The sequence below is a fragment of the Gekko japonicus genome, unplaced genomic scaffold, assembly GCF_001447785.1.
Source record: "Gekko japonicus isolate JY-2015 unplaced genomic scaffold, Gekko_japonicus_V1.1 scaffold222, whole genome shotgun sequence".
NCBI classification, from domain to species: Eukaryota; Metazoa; Chordata; class Lepidosauria; order Squamata; family Gekkonidae; genus Gekko; species Gekko japonicus.
This window is the reverse complement of record NW_015167063.1, coordinates 52,961-72,237: the sequence shown is the minus strand read 5'-3', so window position 1 is coordinate 72,237 and position 19,277 is coordinate 52,961. Positions and strand designations below refer to the sequence as shown.

The 19,277-nt window shown below is 42.5% G+C and overlaps 1 protein-coding gene across 3 annotated transcripts in view; it reads left to right on the top strand.

Annotated features, from left to right (window-relative positions):
- Positions 1 to 18,263, top strand: part of ARHGEF37 (Rho guanine nucleotide exchange factor 37) — a 110,802-nt gene extending 92,539 nt beyond the window's left edge. For all 3 annotated transcript variants that reach the window (XM_015412643.1, XM_015412642.1, XM_015412641.1), the window contains exons 8-13: positions 2,164 to 2,274; positions 4,823 to 5,152; positions 6,309 to 6,437; positions 10,003 to 10,198; positions 16,717 to 16,889; positions 17,775 to 18,263. In XM_015412643.1, the coding sequence (XP_015268129.1) occupies positions 2,164 to 2,274; positions 4,823 to 5,152; positions 6,309 to 6,437; positions 10,003 to 10,198; positions 16,717 to 16,889; positions 17,775 to 18,008 (1,173 nt within the window). In that variant the 3' untranslated portion in view covers positions 18,009 to 18,263. The remainder of the gene's footprint in view (positions 1 to 2,163; positions 2,275 to 4,822; positions 5,153 to 6,308; positions 6,438 to 10,002; positions 10,199 to 16,716; positions 16,890 to 17,774) is intronic.
- The last annotated feature ends 1,014 nt before the right edge of the window (positions 18,264 to 19,277 follow it).

Genomic DNA, 19,277 nt, shown 5'->3' with positions numbered 1-19,277 from the left:
TCGGGGCACGGGAACCCCTCAATCCCCCGGCTACATGCCGGGGAGAGGTGATCCTCAGCACCCCATGGCTAGGAGTTCTTCGCAAAGGCTCCAGGGGGGCGCGCGTACAATCGCACACCTTCTCATCCGCCGGCTCATGGATTGCATCCTCGGGAGCTCCCGGGAGACGCGTCTGCCATTAGAGTGCCAAAACTGGAAGTCCCATGCATGCTGTTTTCATGCATACATTTCCCTTGGATTAGAGTACCCAACATTATTTTACTTTATGTAAAATTTATGCCATTTATGACAGAAAATGGCTGCAGATATGCATCATTATAATTCAGAAATTTTCAGATGTGGATCTGTGACAAACATCTGCATGCTGTTTTCATGCATACATTTCCCTTGTTGGATTAGAGTACCCAACATTATTTTAATTTATGTAAAATTTATGCCATTTATGACAGAAAATGGCTGCAGATATGCATCATTATAATTCAGAAATTTTCAGATGTGGATCTGTGACAAACATCTTGTTATGTTTTGGAGTCTTCCTTGGTGCACTCGTATATCAGATGTACACCTCATGATCTGATGATCTGGTGCAACAATAGAAAATTGGCAGGAAGAGAATGACTATAAAGGAAATATTCTTGTGAGAAAGAAGCTGTAAATTTTTATGCAAGAATTGCACCAGCAATTTTTAAAACAGATTTCTAAAACCTTAGAAACTATACCACATCGATATACCCTGTGCTGCTCTTAAGCTATGTGCTATGCACTGCCAAATTCTTCCGGTGGCCTTATCTCTTTGTGCCAAGGAAACCAGCCAAATTGGATTGGGGGGGGGAGACAACACAAAACCCCCAGTCTACTCGGTAGTATGGCTGGCAAGAAATAGAATTGGAAAGATTATCTTTGAAACTGTTAATAATTCTTGTTACACCCTGAAAGCCCTTGCCTTTGAGATTCAGCACATTGAACATGCTCCTGTTTTATACCTAGGGAAATCCTGCTGGGGATATGCATAAAATCTTGGGATGATATGAACCAAGGGTGGAAAATGCTGACCTCCTAATGCATTGTTTGACAGGTTGGCAGCAGTTTTGTAATCCCTCCGTTCAGGTCCTTTTTGTCCTTCTGCAAAGTCAGTCCTTTACCACAAACAAAGAGCTGAAACTTAGTTATCCGCAAGCTGCAGAAATAGAACTGTTCTGATATAGGTTTCAAAATGCAGATCTGGAGAGTTTAGACAGTGGCCAGAAAATCAATCACATTCTTAGTTTCTGATCCTCGTCTTTGCATTCCAATAAGTCCCTGTCCTTATCAGTCAAGGGTACATGCATGCAGGTGCATGAACACATATACACACACCAGAACTACCCTGAAATGAGACTTCATAAATCGATCTAAAAATGCCATTGCCACTGAAAATTGATACAAGTGGCCCTAAGGAATCCCTCATGACCATGGGTATTTCACTGATTCTCTAAAGAGGAAGAGTTTATGAGGAAGAGATAATATGGCTCTTTTTCTAAGTGGATAGAGAATGTTGAATTATGTGAGTTAGGTAAGGATTTAGGTTCTCCTGCAACTCAGTGCTTCTCAGATTCTCTGAACTGGTAGGTACCCATAAATTTCAAACATCTTTCCAGGCTAATAGCAACGACTGATTATCAAGCTTGGGAGGAGGTCAGAAATGGTAAATAACTACTGGATCAGCATCTACTCAGTAAATTCCAAACCAAGTTCCACTATCCCTCCCCCACACTTTGTAAGAAGTACGGTATGTCATAACTCACAGCTTCAATATTGCAATATGATATTTGTCATGTTCTGGTAACTGTCCTGGGGTTTGGAGGGGTAGGACACAAACTAGATAATAAGTAAAAAATCATCCACTGTGGTCATTTCTTTCCCCTTCTTCTCTCCCACTAATTTTTCCTTTTCCTTTTTAAGTATTCTGCTTTCACAAGGAATCTGTTTTAACCTATCTTGAAAAATGTTGCATATACAAATAATGAGAATATGTTTCTGAGCCTGGCTTTTTAGTAACAATTGTTTTTATTTCTTCATAGTTTTCCTGAGTGCTCAGGTGAGCCTTATGCCCGGGACTGTGTTCCTGACAAAAACATATCCAAGTAATTTTTATCTCACCAGGCCCATTTCTTCATCTTGCAGATGTTCCTTGGCTCTAAACCCCATGAGAATGAGCTGGACATAGAAGAAGGGACTAGACAGCAATGTTGTCGCCTTGCAGGAAAACTCAACAGCACCATCTTGCCAGAGTTTGTAAGTGTTGTTTGTTTCTAGTTGCATTCCATTGCTACAGGAGCGCTGGAGAGGACCAAGTCAGGGATTTGGAGAGCAGTGCTGCTGGTTTGCTTTGTTCCATAAAGGCTATGCTTTCCTGTGCTCCAGAAGTTTTCCGTTTCCATTTAGGACCTCTGGTGGTTGCCCTCTGTCCAGTCAGAATAAGTGATACTTCCAGTATTATCCTCATCCAAATTTCTTGCCAGATTTTGGAGTTCCAGCTCACCTAGTTTAATTTTCAGCCCTTACCTGAATGAACCAGGCTAGCTCAATCTTGTCAGATCTCAGAAACAAAGCAAGGTTGGTCCTGGTTAGTATTTTGATGGGAGATGACTAAGGAATTCCAGGGTTGCTATGCAGAGGCAGGCGATGGCAAACTTCCTCAGAATGTTTCTTGCCTTGAAAACCCTACGGGGTTGCCATGAGTCAGCTGCAGCTTGACAGCACTTTCCACCATCTATCTTTTTTTCAAAGTGGAGAAACAACACTTTAGTCATTCTCCATTAATTCATATTTTTATTTCTGAATTTTTGTGCAGAGCAATGCACATCCAGTTTCCGGCAGACTTCAGTACCTGCAGTTCATTTATGTGGTTGTCCTGTCTACATGACTGAGGTGCATGTTGTTATGGATCTTTTCCCCTCAAGCATGCAGCTTACTCCTTAGTGCCTGCCTCTGTGAACTGGAACCTAAGCTAAACCACCCGTGGGATGGGGTTTGTGGGGAAACCTTCTTCCAGTTCAGACTCCATCAGTTGAAAATTGAGTCAGAACCAGAGTAGTGCTATCATCACTAGAGAAGTTCCAGTTATGAAATTTTTCAGGTATAACACTGGAAGAGATGGTCTCTAGTCCACCTCAGTTAGGTGTATGTGTGTGAGAGAAGAGATGGCAAACCTACCCATTTCTGCTTGCTTGTTCTCGGACTGGTAGCATCCCTGCATGACTTCTTATCAATCTAAGGGCTAATTTGGGTTGGAGTCTTCATGCAAGAAACTCCCTGTATCTCAAGAATCAAGCACTTTGGTTTCTACAAAGACCTTTGTTCCATTAACAGTCTAATTTAAGTGGGAAGCAATTTATTTATTTAGGACACTGTTAAACCACTTTTCTCCATACATGAACCCAAAGCAGCTTACAAGGTCCAAAACACATAAAAAACAAATCTCACAGATACACAAAAGAAGCCAGTTTCACGATTTCTATTTGCTGTTAACTAGTTCATAAGTCCAAGCAGGTGGAAACTCTTGATGAAAGAGTCTCTCCTGCAGGCAGAAAAGGTCGGAAAAAGATATACCAAGATTGGCTGGAGGAGCAAACATAAAACAGTCCTAGTTAGAGGACTGGGAACATCCCCAGTTTCCTTGTTGAGAGATGGGCCAGACTCTGCTGCTCTTGCAATAAGGTTGTTGAGGCTCATTACCCTCCCTGAGGTTCCGAGACAGGACCAAGACCAAGACCAGACAAAGGGTGCATGGTGGGGCACCCCTTTTTCTGGGATTGCAGCATCAACCCCCTCCTTTCTTTGGACCAAAGACAACTGAGGGACTCACTCTTCATTTCTCTCCATAACCCAATTCATCAATAATATTTCCAGTTGTGGATCAGAGGCTTCCTGGCTCTGCCCTTCGATTTGGTGACAGGGCAGATTGGCTCTTTGATGCCTTTCAGGCGACCGAACACCTGATCTTCCACCAGAGCAAAGTGACAGCTGACTGTTTGGGCTTTCCCAAGCCCTCCATCACTCTAAAAGTGACACTCTGCCCCCTCTGTGCAGCTAGGAATCTGATTACCCATTCCAGTGCAATATTTACCATCAGAGGGACGAACATTCAGTCATAACCCATGTTTGCCATAATAAAATGGGGAAAAAGAAATAAGTCTTGATGGGGATTATACATATAGTTGTGTCATTTTGGGGGGGTACATTTTAATCAGTGCACAGGCGTATAGGTTCACGCTCTGAAAATTCCACAAAAAAACCTTATACAGTCATATACATAATATCATCAAGGCTGCACTTTTGCAGTATTTTATCACTGCAAAGGAGAAAAGATGCAACTGAAAGCTGCATATGAGTCATTCTCCAGAATCAATATTCTCCTAGTTAAACTGGAATCAAGGAGGAGTTAAAATGTAGCACTGGAAAAAAAAATCCAGAACAATAAAGGATAGGAATGGGTGAAGTCCTCTTATCTCTAGAGAACTCACATTTCCTTGATCGAAGAACACTGAAATTTTGCTTTGATATGTTCACTGTTCTTATTGCTGTAAAGCAATGCTTTGAATATTTGCAAGGTTTCCTTCAGGCTGAGCTGTTTGGTTGTATAACAAAAGGATTCCTGGTGACTGATAGACCCAAATTAAGTTTCTCTTGTGCTCTTCAAGGAGAAATTCCTCAGATCCAGTTTTTTCCTGGTTGGGGAGGCATATGAACGTGGAGACAAAAGGCCAGTGTATTACCCCCCCCCCAACCCTCTTCTGAACAGCCATATTTCAGAAGTTTGTATAATTTTTCTTCTTTACAGAAGAAACGCCTGAAACGCCTCGTGTATCTGCCACTGTGCAATTTGTCAGAGACTCTGAAGGGGCCTCAATCACTTATCAGGAAGCGCTTGGACAAACTGCTGGACTATGAGGAACTTGAGGAGAAGAGGAATGAGACAGGCAGTGTGACATATGAGGAGGAGGCCACCATGAATACCTATCTGGCCATTAATTCCTTGCTGGTGTCTGAGCTTCCTGTGTTCAACCTCGTGGCCCTGAAGTGGCTGGAGCAAATTCTGCATACTTTTGTGGTTCTTCAGAGGGATCTGGCCAAGCAAGTTCTTCAAGAGGCAGAGGGGGAGATGGCCCAGGTAAAAATGATGCAGTTCTAGGCAGAGTCGCTCCAGTTGAAGACTATTGAAACCAATGGAGCAAGTTTGCATAGGATCCTACTGTCAGTGGACTGGAATCTTCAAGTGGATTTATTATTGCTAATGTGTACAGTTAAGCAAATTACCATTCAGGGTTAGGACCCCATAGTGATTGGAAAAGGCAAGATGTCTTATGAGGTTGTCATATCTGTTAGACCAGTTCCTTGGCTTTGCTTCATGGTCATACGCTAGGGTGAACAAGAAACAGAACCCAGTATGGAATTACAACACTTGTGTTGTCAATATGATTGTTGGGAGAGAAGCAAAGCCTGTCCCATCTCTGCCCAAGAAAGAGGTTACCAGGAAAAGTGAGCCCATCAAGAGAGCCAGGGATAACCTCACTCATCTGCTTGGAAGACCAGAGAAAGATTGTTGTGGTTGGGGTTGGGTGTTTAATCTTTTATTCCAATGCTTCTTCTGCAATTTAAATTACTCTTCTAAAGCTGCATTTATCTCGAAATAGCTGTGGAGTTTGTACTTGTCTTTTTTTCTCTCCTGCAGAATTAATTGTTGTGGTATCAAGGGCTAAATAAATCATGCAAGTGGCCAGGGCGAAAGAGTTAAACACCAGTGATCCTGTCCTAATCTTTCAAACTGCCAAGTGAGGCTGCTAATTAGCTTTTTTTGGCTTTTTTTTAAAAAAAAACACACCAAAGTTCCTAATTGCAAATCTCTCACATCTCTTCCAGTTTGGACCGCAGCCATCATTAACAATCTGTCATCTTCCCTGTACACTCAGCAGCTTGCCTCATGAGAGGTCCATGAGTGTACAGAGATGCTTTCCCCCTCCAGATACGGTGTTCCTGAAATAGAAAGGCCCCCTTTACCCTGTCATAATAATGGACACGTTGCTTGAATCTCATAAAGAAATAGTATTATTCTTCCACTTCTGTCTGTGGAGTCATGCGTCTTTTTGGGGGGGATATGATCATATCCAGCTTGCAGTGGGCTCTAGATTAGAAACCTACAGCAAACTATTGTAGTCAATAGTTTCTTTACACCAGAAATCTGTTTGCTACAGGTTTCCAGTCTTTTACCTTTTTCTTTCCCATATTTTCTTAAATGTGTTATATATTTCTATGGTTTTTCTTTACAGCTGCTGCACAAGCATCTTCCTGAAGCTGATTTCTGGAAGATGGTGAAAGATACCTTAAGCCAGGCTGAAAATCAGCTTTATTCCTTCTCCAGGAAATTTGAGAGTGTTATGCCAAGTCCAGTTGTGCAGGTAGGATAAAGGGTGCTTCCTCTTCAGATCTTCCTTTTCGCTTCACCCAGGATGATGGCTGGATGACACATGGAGGAGGAAAGTATGCCATTCATCTCCAGGGATGGCATGGGCATTATCCAATAGAGTCCCATGACACTTGAATAACCATATGCCTCACAGCACTCAAAATAGAGTCACTAACTTAGGGCAATTCAGGCGGGTAGCTGTGTTGGTCTGAAGCAGCAGAACAAAGTGTGAGTCCAGTGGCACCTTTAAGACCAACAAGATTTATTCAAAGTGTAAGCTTTCATGTGTAAAGCACACTTCTTCAGACAAATGGAATAAGATTTCGTCTTGGAGATTTGTCTTGGGGGTACTGCTGGACTATAGCTTCATTCTCACATCTTTTTGTTAACTCTTGCATTTACGTGCTAATTTGCTGCTATCCATTGATCTTACCAGTGGGATGGGTGTTTTGGTGTGGGTGGGTTCCATTTAAATTTGTGTGGCCCAGGCCACCCCCCCTATAGAGGAAAGCCTGAACACCAGGTCGTGATGTCATCAAAGGTAGTCATAACATTCCCTGAACTCTGCAGTTGCCAGCTACTGTCACAAGTGTTTTAACTTGCAGTTTCTCGTGTACTCAACAAGATATTCTCTTGATTCTTTCACTGCAGTATTCCAGACACTTCACACTAGCTTACAGTGTTACTGAGTTCAGTTTCCCTTGCATATTTGAGTGTATGTTTCGTATAATTTACAAGCATATAATAGGGGAAAGTGGTGGATGTTTGTTGTATGATGGTATTGTCAAATAATACTAAGAGTTTAACAACTTCTGGTTTTCAGTATTACTTTTTATTTACCATTGACACAGCATGAGATATTAATATGCACAAACTCATACTTAGGTAAGAAGTTTTCACATACAGTAAACTTCAATTATAATCTCCAGTTACAAAAAAACCCAGCTACACTGGTTATTGATGTACAAAGTTCATTGTGAACAAATGTAATCGAGAGTACAACAATCAATCTTCCTATGGAACTTCTTTTGAGTAAATTAGTAAATTAGAGGAAAATATAGAAACTTCACATTGTGGCCTTCAATGAATCTAAATTTCACCAGTTGTCATTTCAACTCACGTTGTTGCAGTTCAGGGGCAAATTAATGTGAAAGCTCCTATATTTACTTGTTTGGGTGGTTCAGTTTCCTCTGTTGTTGGTTAAAGTCCTGCTATTTTAATGCAAAATCACAAGACGCTTAATATTAAGAAGACCATACAACACAGTTACAAATAAGTCTCAATCAGTCTTTGTATTTTGAGAGGGGCAACAAGGTTTTGGCCTGTCTTTTCATCAAACACTTCAGTCTGCCATAAGACATCACTGGTTTGGAAGTGAAGAATACATACCTGTAAGTCAAACACAGTCCATATGAGTAAATCTGAGTAATTCTACAATGTATCTTACAACAGTCTCTTAGACACAAGAAATGTAAGCAACCAAAAGGAGCATATAAAACTCAACCTCTCCACAATTGCGTACAAAATCTTAAGAATAAAGCTACTCAATGAAAACTTGCGTCTGCTCACAAAATTTTACAAAATGAACTACGGGCAGCTCATCTCCAGACTACAAAGCGCTCTTCAGAAGGCACTGCACAGTTTATGAAGTTCAGAGCATAATTTCCAAAATTATTTGCACTGCACATAACCTTAGCTAACAACTGTACATAACATTGTGTCTGTCTACCAAAATATATATATCATACTTTCATATATCATACTTTCCTAGTAATAGAAAACAGTTGATATGCTACACATTAACATGATAACATTTTACTCACCCTTGACGATTGCGATGGAGTGAATTTCTCATGATGGACAGATAAAATCCACTTAGATCTTTTTAAAAATGACTTCTTACAGTTATTTGCGGAAGCTAAGATATTATGCCGATTTTCATTTGCCTACATGTTTGTCCTTATGAAATTCATAAAATATCAGTCGTAGCAGAAGTTAATAACAAAAGCCCAATATTCAGAAGAACATCAGATGGAAACTTGAAAACATTTACTTTCTGTTCAACATTGTAAATCCCACGAACATTTCGGAACACAACAGAGAAAAGGCATATTTAATCGAGAACAGAAGGATTCAAACAAAATAAAACATAGTTAAGGTACTTTGGATAAAAGAAATAAAATAAATGCTAAATGCTCACAGCTACATCTTCCTATGTCTGCTTCTAAGAGGGAAAGCTTCACACAAAGAGCCATAAAAGTTTGGGAATACATGAATACCAGATCAAAGCATTTCCACAAACAAGTTGCTGGTTGACCAATACAAAGGTTACAGATCACTTCATTAGACTAACAACTCCCCCAAACTTTCCCGCTCTAGAATACATTATGTAAAGTAAGATCCTGTTTCCTACCAAACAACACTTAACTCTGTAAAGAGACTGACTGAAGTGCAAGCAACTTGAAACTCCCAACAGCTACATATTTCGCTTAAGACAACCCTCAGGTTACCTATTCTTCCCACTCTCATTCACGTGGTTATGAAGCACAATATAAGTTTTAGGCAATTCTCTTTTCAGAATGCCCTGATTGTCTGTTTATCCCACTTTTTTTGGGCTGACGAAGTGCCAGCAACCAAACTTTCTGTCAGCTCTCTAACTCTGCTATATTCAACAAAACATTTAAAGGAACACAACCACTTAACTGAAATCATTACACAGGGTGTGATTCACACTTTACAGCAGCCCTCTGCTTAGCCCCACATAACCACACAGGGAATGTTATGACTATTCTCGTCGCCATTACTGTGACATCAGGACCTGGTGTTCAGGCTTTCCTCTATAGGGGGTAGTGCCCAGGCGCCTGTCTTATGTGCCACTGCCATCTGTGGCAAAAGTGCTTCCTAGAGAAAAAGGTGTTTGTATCCCTTGCAATGCTTGTTGTTTGCTGAAAAATTATTGTCTGAAAAGGTCTTAACACTGGGATTCAACAGCCACGGTCAGCCCAGAAGACCTCTGTAAATTTTCTCTCTTTGCAAGTGGCAGAAGAAGTTATAAATAATTGTCCACAAAGATATCTATTATAAATAACCTGTTTGATTTGCAAGGATTTGTTTCTGTTATTGTGGGATGATTTAGTTGAGACAGAGCAGGGGCGTGCTATTGACCCATCTTCCAGTTTGGTGTAGTGGTTAAGTGTGCGGACTCTAATCTGGGAGAACCAAGTTTGATTCCCCACTTTTCCACTTGCACCTGGTTGGATGACCTTGGGCAAGCCGTAGTTCTGATAAGAGCTGTTCTTGAAAACGAGCAGTTTCTGTCAAGAGCTCTCTCAGCCCCACCTACCTCACAGGGTGTCTATTGTGGGGAGGGGAAGGAGTTTGTAAGCCACTCTGAGACACCTTTGGGTAGTGAAGGGTGGGGTATAAATCCAATCTCCTCCTCTTCTTCTTCTTGTCCAAAACAATTCTCCAAAACAACAAAAATGCACCATGATAGCGGAACCATCTTTTGCAAGAGATCTCTACATTCTGACCCACTTTTCTTTGTTCTTCTCCAGCCTCTCAGCCCTGCCGAGGAGAGGAGGGTCCTTTTGCTTGTGAACAAGCATGGACTGGACAAGCTGTACCAGGTGACAAGCAACATCAGTGGCAGCAAAGATATGGACCTGACACTTCAGAGGGGGCAGATTGTGGCTCTCCTTCATGACGTGGATACCAAAGGCAACAGTAACCGATGGCTGGTGGATGCTGGAGGTACTGTAAGGGATATACCTACCATTGACTCTTTTCCTTTAATACTAAGGGTGGGATTTGGTTTGCATGAGCCATGGGAATTTAGCACTGTGCTGATGCCACTCAAAGTACATTAATCCAGGAATTAATGTGGGTGCTCACCTGTGTTGTGAGGCAAGGGAGGGCTGCAAGAGGGGAGAAGGAGCTTCCGGCTTCCCTTCCACCCTACTTTTACCAGTGGAAAGGGCAGTGAGGAGGACCTCTTGCTCCTTTTCTCTGGCTCTCTGTGCCCTGCCCCCTCCCATGCCCCACCTCACTGCTCCCTGTTGCTTTGTTGCTTTCAGCATTTTTCTTCCAGCCTGGCTCTGATAAGGAAAATGAGCTGGGCTAAATGAGAAGTGCTGAAAGCAACAGGGTGCCACAAGTAAGGTAGGTGGCAGGGCAAGACTTAGACCTCCTCACCCACGTGCTCCACTTCCTGTTTTTATAAAATCAGACCCCACCCCTGCTTTAGATGTGAATTGGTGAATACATGCATAGATACAAATGGATTTTCCCCATCAGCCACAGTTGTTTTGACCCTAAGAAAGCATACTGACTTGGGAAGAACCCTTGTATACTTTGTAAAAACCTGGGGGGAGAGGCCTTCAAGCAAGTTTGGGGTGGCATTTCTGCTGCAGTGGACGCACTCTGCAGACTTGGTTCATAATGCAGAATACTGGGCTAACATGAGGCAGTGCAGCTTTTGCCTAAGTTGTTGAAAAAGACAGGCAAAAGGAGAAAGAAAACACAGAGCGGTCCTGCCATTAACTTTCACTCAGCCTAGAGGAGGTTGACAAATTACTTAACTGTGTGCCCTAACACCTGCAGCCTTGACCCATGTCCTTCGTGGCTAATTAAAGCTGGCTGCAATGGGCTACAAGGTACCCTAAGGGAAATGATCAACAAGTCCCTCTTTGAGGGGCTGTTCCCTGGGGCACTCAAGGAGGCAGTGGTATGCCCTCTCTTAAAAAAAACATCTCTAGACCCAGCTGAATTGGCTAGCTATCGACCGGTGTCCAACTTGCCCTATTTGGGCAAATTAATTGAGAGGGTGGTAGTGATTCAGTTGCAGGGTTTTTTGGATGACACCTCCACATTAGATTCCTTCTGGTCCGGCTTCCGACCAGGCCATGGGACAGAGATGGCACTGGTTGCCCTCATGGATGACCTTTGTAGGCATCTGGATTGGGGCGGTTCGGCAGTGTTGATGTTGTTGGACCTGTCGGTGGCGTTTGATATAGTCAACCACCAACTACTGACCCACCGCCTCACCCACACTGGTGTTAGCCAAATTGCCTTGAATTATCAATTAGTCTAGGGGAGGTTATGATTATTTTTTGAGAATGCAAACAAAACCTCTAGGTGGTTGGCGTATAAATTAAGAAAAGAAAGAGAAAAGCGTACCATTGTAGCCTTAAGTAATGAAGAAGGAGAAATAAAATATGGCTTAAAAGAAATGATTACAGAAGACTTCTACAGGAAATTATATAGACAAGGGATGCAAGATATAAATCAGATAAATAAATTTGTGCAAAGGAATGTGAGCCATAACTTAGAGGAAAAATATAAAAGTATATTGAACGATAAAATCACAAGGTGTGAAATAGTGGAAGCTATTAAAAAACAGAAAAAGAAGAAAACCCCGGGAACAGACGGAATACCAGTTGAAGTGTACCAGACATTTGAAGAGCAACTTAACCTGCCTTTTAAAGAACTTCTCCAGAATATTAGGCTAACTGGAAAAATACCGGGGTCCTGGTGTCAAACGGTAATCACGTTAATTCATAAAGAGGGTACAGATTCTAAAGACATCAAAAATTATAGACCGATTTCACTATTAAATGCTGGTTATTATACGCCAACATATTAGCAACAAGGCTGAAAAAATTCTAGCCCAAAGTATACATCAAGACCAAGCGGGTTTTCTCCCGAATAGACAAATTAAAAATAATACACGAGCAATCATGAATATAATAGAATACTATGAGGCACACCCGGAAAAAAATATGGCATGAATGTTTATGGACGCCGAAAAGGCTTTTGATAATATATCATGGGAATTTATATTCCAGAAACTTAAATCTTGGGATTGTGGGATATATTTCGAGACAATGGTTAAAGCCATATATAGCAAACAATATGCTAAAATTGTCCTCATGATTTTCCATGGCATGGCATCTGAGGCTTGGTACAGGCTTATGGAATTGCTTCATCTCACAGCAGGCAAGATGGCTGGTGACTCTGGACCATCACTGTGGCAGCAACACTAAAGGAAGGTGTCCCTCTTTCAGGTGTGCAGTCTCAAAAGATATTCTCAGGTCTCCATGTTGTACAGTCACTTTGCACAGTTCATATTCCATAAAAACACATTGATAGGTTTGAATGGCAACACTGGGATCCAAGAGTCTGCCTTGCAGTGGCTTACCTCATTCCACCCACTCCAGTATTTTTGCCAAGAAAACCCCATGGACAGTATCAAAAGGCTAAAAGATATGACGCCGGAAGATGAGCCCCTCAGGTCGGAAGGTGTCCAATATGCTACTGAGGAAGAGCAGAGGACAAGTACAAGTAACCCCAGAAAGAGTGAAGCGGCTGGGCCAAAGCCGAAAGGACGCTCAGTTGTGGATGTGTCTGATGGTGAAAGGAAAGTCCGATGCTGCAAAGAACAATACTGCATAGGAACCTGGAATGTAAGATCTATGAATCAAGGTAAGCTTGACGTGGTCAAAAATGAGATGGCAAGACTGAACATCGATATCCTAGGAATCAGTGAACTAAAGTGGACAGGAATGGGCGAATTTAACTCAGAAGACCATTATATCTACTACTGTGGCCAGGAATCTCGTAGAAAAAATGGTGTGGCCTTTATAGTCAACAAGAGAGTGCAAAAGGCAGTACTGGGATACAATCTCAAAAATGACAGAATGATTTCTGTCCGATTCCAAGGCAAACCATTCAACATCACAGTAATTCAAGTGTATGCCCCAACCACTGATGCAGAAGAGGCTGAAGTGGACCGGTTCTATGAAGACCTACAACACCTCCTAGAACTAACACCAAAAAATGATGTCCTCATCATCATAGGGGACTGGAATGCTAAAGTAGGAAGTCAAAAGGTAACTGGAATAACAGACAAGTTTGGCCTTGGAAAGCAAAATGAAGCAGGGCAAAGGTTAACAGAGTTTTGTCAAGAGAACACACTGGTCATAGCGAACACCCTTTTCCAACAACCTAAGAGGCGACTCTACACATGGACATCACCAGATGGGCAACACCGAAATCAGATTGACTATATAATTTGCAGTCAAAGATGGAGAAGCTCTATCCAGTCAGTAAAAACAAGACCTGGAGCTGACTGTGGTTCAGATCATGAGCTACTCATTGCAAAATTCAGACTTAAACTGAAGAAAATTGGGAAAACCACGAGGCCATTCAGGTTTGACCTAGATCGCATCCCTGATGAATATACAGTAGAGGTGAAGAATAGATTCAAGGGTCTGGATTTGATAGATAGAGTGCCTGAAGAACTATGGACAGAGGTTCGTGACATCGTACAGGAGGCAGCAATCACCACCATCCCAAAGAAAAAGAAATGTAAGAAAGCAAAGTGGCTTTCTGATGAGGCTTTACAAATAGCAGAGGAAAGAAGGAAAGCGAAAGGCAAAGGCGAAAAGGAAAGATTTACCCAACTGAACGCAGATTTCCAGAGAACAGCAAGGAGAGATAAGGAGGCCTTCCTGAATGAACAGTGCAAAGTAATAGAAGAAAACAATAGAATGGGAAGGACTAGAGATCTCTTCAAGAAAGTTGGAGAAATCAAGGGAGCGTTCCATGCAAAGCTGGCCATGATAAAGGACAAAAACGGTAGGGACCTAACAGAAGCAGAAGAGATTAGGAAAAGATGGCAAGAATACACAGAAGAACTATACAAGAAAGACCTCGATGTCCTTGACAACCACGACGGTATAATCACTGACCTCGAGCCAGACATCCTGGAATGTGAAGTTAAATGGGCCTTAGAAAGCATTACTAACAACAAAGCTAGTGGAGGTGATGGTATTCCAGCTGAGCTATTCAAAGTCTTAGAAGATGATGCTGTTAAAGTTCTGCACTCCATTTGCCAGCAAATTTGGAAAACGCAACAGTGGCCACAGGATTGGAAAAGGTCAGTATACATTCCAATCCCAAAGAAGGGCAATGCCAAGGAATGTTCAAACTATCGCACAATTGCACTCATATCACACGCTAGCAAGGTCATGCTCAAGATCCTACAAGCTAGGCTTCAACAGTACGTGGATAGAGAACTACCAGAAGTACAAGCTGGGTTTCGAAGAGGTAGAGGAACTAGAGATCAAATTGCCAACATTCGCTGGATTATGGAGAAAGCAAGAGAGTACCAGAAAAATATCTACTTCTGCTTCATTGACTATGCTAAAGCTTTTGACTGTGTGGATCACAACAAACTATGGCAGGTCCTTAAAGAGATGGGAGTACCAGACCACCTCACATGTCTCTTGAGAAACCTGTATAAGGGCCAAGAAGCGACAGTTAGAACCGGATATGGAACAACTGATTGGTTCAGCATAGGAAAAGGAGTACGACAAGGATGTATATTGTCGCCTTGCTTATTTAATATATATGCAGAGTACATCATGCGAAATGCTGGCCTGGATGAATCACAAGCGGGAATTAAGATTGCTGGGGAAAAGATCAACAACCTCAGATATGCAGACGATACCACTCTAATGGCAGAAAGTGAAGAGGACCTAAAGAGCCTCTTGCTCAGGGTAAAAGAGGAGAGCGCAAAAGTGGGCTTGAAGCTCAACATCAAAAAAACTAAGATCATGGCATCCGGCCCCATCACTCCTTGGCAAATAGAAGGGGAAGTCGTGGAAGTAGTGACAGACTTCACGTTCCTGGGATCCCAGATCACCGCAGACTGTGACAGCAGCCATGAAATTAAAAGATTTCCTTGGGAGGAAAGTGATGGCGAACCTAAACAGCATGATAAAAAGTAGAGACATCACCCTGCCAACAAAAGTCCGCATGGTCAAAGCAATGGTATTCCCAGTAGTCATGTATGGCTGTGAGAGTTGGACTATAAGGAAGGCCGAGCGCCGAAGAATAGATTCTTTTGAACTATGGTGCTGGAGGAGACTCTTGAGAGTCCCTTGGACTGCAAGAAGAACAAATCAGTCAATCCTCAAAGAAATCAACCCTGACTGTTCCCTGGAAGGCCAGATAATGAAACTGAAGTTCAAATACTTTGGCCACCAAATGAGAAGGGAGCACTCACTGGAGAAGACCCTGATGCTGGGAAAGATTGAAGGTCAAAGAAGACGGGGACGGCAAAGGATGAGATGGTTAGCCAGTGTCATCGATGCAACGAACATGAAATTGAGCAAACTTCAGAGGACGGCGGAAGACAGGAGGGCCTGGCGGGAGCTGATCCATGGGGTCGCGAACAGTCGGACTCGACTGTGCGACTGAACAACAACAACAAAAATGCTCTCTACATGGGGCTGCCCTTGTCCCAAATCCGGAAGCTGCAGCTAGTGCAGAATGTAGCAGCCAGGCTGTTGTTGGGCCTCCCTGTGTGGGAGCACATCCAGCCTGTGCTGAAATCACTGTACTGGCTACCTATAGCATACTGAATTTGGTTCAAGGTGCTGGTTCTTACATTTAAAGCCCTATATGGTCAGGGACCTACATACCTAAGGGACTGCCTTTCCCCACACGTTCCCCAGCTAGCACTATGATTGGGGTCCCAGAACCGCTTGGCCCTACCAGGCCCTATAGCAGTCAGGCTGGCTGTGACTGGGGCCAGGGCTTTTTCAGTGGCGGGTCCGCACGGAATGAGCTCCCGGAGGACATCAGGGCCCTGCAGGACCTCTTACAGTTCCACAGGGCCTGCAAGATGGAGCTCTTCCACCAGGCCTTTGATTAGGGAGCCACACCGAAGAAATTGTAGCCCTGGCCCGACACTAACAACATTGTCAACAGCCAGGTAACTCAGACTATGCCATTGGCTGGCTGTTGTCTGAGGATGCTGCTAAGCCCGCAACCTGACATAAACTAGCACTTTATATTTTATCATATTCATAATTGTATTGCTCTGTTTTTATCTAATTCTGTTTTAATTGTTTTATATTATATGTGAGATGCCCTGAGCCTGCCTTGGCAGGGAGGGCGGGATATAAATTAAATGAGTAAATAAATAAATAAATTTCCAGACCTCCACCATTTTGTTCTCCTTTCCTTCTGCCAATGCAACCCACTCATCTTCATTCTTTCTCTGGCCTCTATTTTTCCACCACACCTTCCTTCCCTCCTTTCAAAACAACCTTTTCAGAGACTGCCAGGCGCCTTTGTTCTCTGTACAGTCACTGCACTGTAACTAGAGGTGAGGCCCCATTCATACACACAAGGTAATGAACAGAAAGCTCAAGGCTTTATGTGGTGCTCAGCATAACCAGGACTGTCTCTGTGTCATGCAGGACCAAGGGGCTACATCCCATCTGGGAAAGTCCAGCCATATCATTTAGTCCAAAACCAAAAGTCCAAGATGGAGATGCTGGCTCCAAATGATGAGGCTGAGAAGAGACATCATTCTTACAATTCACCTGCAACTCCCAGCCCACCCATCAATTTCATTACACCAGCTTTCCAGGTGAGTACAGGAAACACCTATCAGCCACTAACAGTGCAATCCTATGCGATGTAAACCCATTGACTGGAGTAACTCTGCGTAGGACCACACTGTAGTTTTTCTTTCCTTTGTTTTCCTAGGCATAATATGGGATATGTATGTAAAGAGGGTGATGACATTTCCTGTGCTGTTGTGCAGATTTGGAGCATGAACTTTACTTCAATCATGCCTTTTCTGTATGCAAACTTGGCTATTTCTCCCAGGGGGCTTTTCTAAAGAAAGGATGGTCTTGGCAAGTGGGAAATAAATATTGCCAACATAATCTTGAAATGGGCCGGCTAGACTGGCAAATCCTGAGGCCTTAGACACTGTGAAGCAAGAATTCGGGGGTGGGGGGGAGATGATATTTAGGAACAGGCAAGGAAGAGATGATCATAGGTCAAAGTGCCATGAACAATGAGAGCCAACACAGAAAATGTGAGGTAACCAGCAGTGTAGAAATGCTCTTAGCCACATGAAGTCCATGTGATTAAAACCTCTATGTCATGTACTCCTTTATACTCCTACCAAAAACATACAGAATGATCCTGCATGAAATAATACATGGAATAATAGCCAGGGTTACCTTTACTCTATACTTAAAATAAAAATAAAAATGTTGTGCCAAGAAAAGTTGAATTTTGCAAGTATGCATATATTCACACATTTTGAATATCTTATTCAGCTCCTGCTAATCTGCTTCTGCACTGAAGCCCCACTACACAGATAGAAAATCCTGCTTCCCTCTATGGTGCATCTAAAGTCAGGGTCTTTGGAATTTTGGCAATCCCAAATTCTACAGTAGGTCTGAGTTGTTTATTCTTTGGTGCTGCATATTTATAACTGAAATTTCCCTGCTTTCCTCAGGTGGTGGCTGGCTATGCATTCACAGGCAGGAGCAACCACGAGGTCAGCTTGACACCAGGCCAGCCAGTGACTGTCCTGGAGTCCCATGATAAGAAGGGGAGCAAAGAGTGGAGCCTTGTAGAGGTGAATGGTCAGAAGGGATATGTGCCTTCCAGCTACCTGGTGGTAGTGCCCACTCCAGAACCACCTGGATGGAACTCACCTGCATGGCTACTTCCAGCTCAGCAGACATAACAGCAAGAAAATGTTCACTTTCAGAAGTCAGCCCTGCTTCCCCTTACCTGTCCTCTCCATTCCCCCTCCCTGCTGGGGCTGGTCATACAGTGAGGGAAGAGGCAGGTGGTGGGGCCAGGAATTGAGGAGATTGGTACAAATCTGTACTTTTATGGAAAAGTGTGAAGGAATATTGGTGTGTGAGGCTGCTTGCAGTGGTCTTTTGTTGTTGTTATTGTTGGCCTAACACCACTAATATGATCCTTCCACAAGTTCTAAGGGTCTACTAAAAATGTATGGCCAGTCTCAAGATCTTGGCACTATCAGTGTTATTTGAAAAATTGATGTTTGCAAATGGACAGTTCCTGTAGAATGTGAGGGATGTGTTCAAGGATTAACAGTGTCTTCATTCTGGCATGAAGATGGCAAAAAAAAATTCCTTATTGCTGATAGCTTTATCTTTGGGTAAAAAAAGAGTTGCCTTCCTGTGGAATGATATTCAAATCTGCAAAATGTTATTGGGCTGAAAGTGAAAATGCCAGATTTGTGGTTAATACAGATGCTATAACAGAAATACAAGCCCTTTAGTTGTTTTTTACTTTGCTTTTGTTCTAAAAAGTGAAGGTAAGAGGAGAAACAGAGTAGGCAACTGTGTTGGGCCATAGAAAAATTCCAAAAATACTAGTTTTATAGTATGTATTTTCATTAGAACTAACAAAAATATAACAAAACAATGGGCAAGCTCTCAGGTTCCCTGGAAATCTTCATCAGGTTGGATTTTCTGGATGAAAACATTGGGAGGGGGGAGAGAAAAAATGTTTCAGGATATGATGGATGAGCGCCCCTGGACCACAGCTTGAATGTAGAGCATTGCTTCATGAGGCCTGTAAACAATGACTCCAGAAAGCTTGACTAAAAACTAAAGCCACAGTCAGTATTCTGCTGCACTGTTTGTACCACTAACAAAGAAAAGAATAACTCTAAAAATATTAATAATAGTCGTATCTTTTTGCCCACACAATCCAATATCTAGAAGTATACTTAAAGTTAGAGGTAGTTACACACTGCTCCCAGTCCAGAGAATATGTTTATCCTTCTGAAATTCATGTGCCCATGATAATCTCAGTAGGTTTTAGCACCAGTGTCTCAATTTCCTTGAAGGACCAAGATCACATGAAACATTTGGATGTGCTAGTGCTCTTGTGTGTGGTTGACCATGCAATTTATACTGATTACAATTTTAGCAAGGGCCATGCAGGAGTAGGTTTTTAAAAATGCACGGGTTTACTT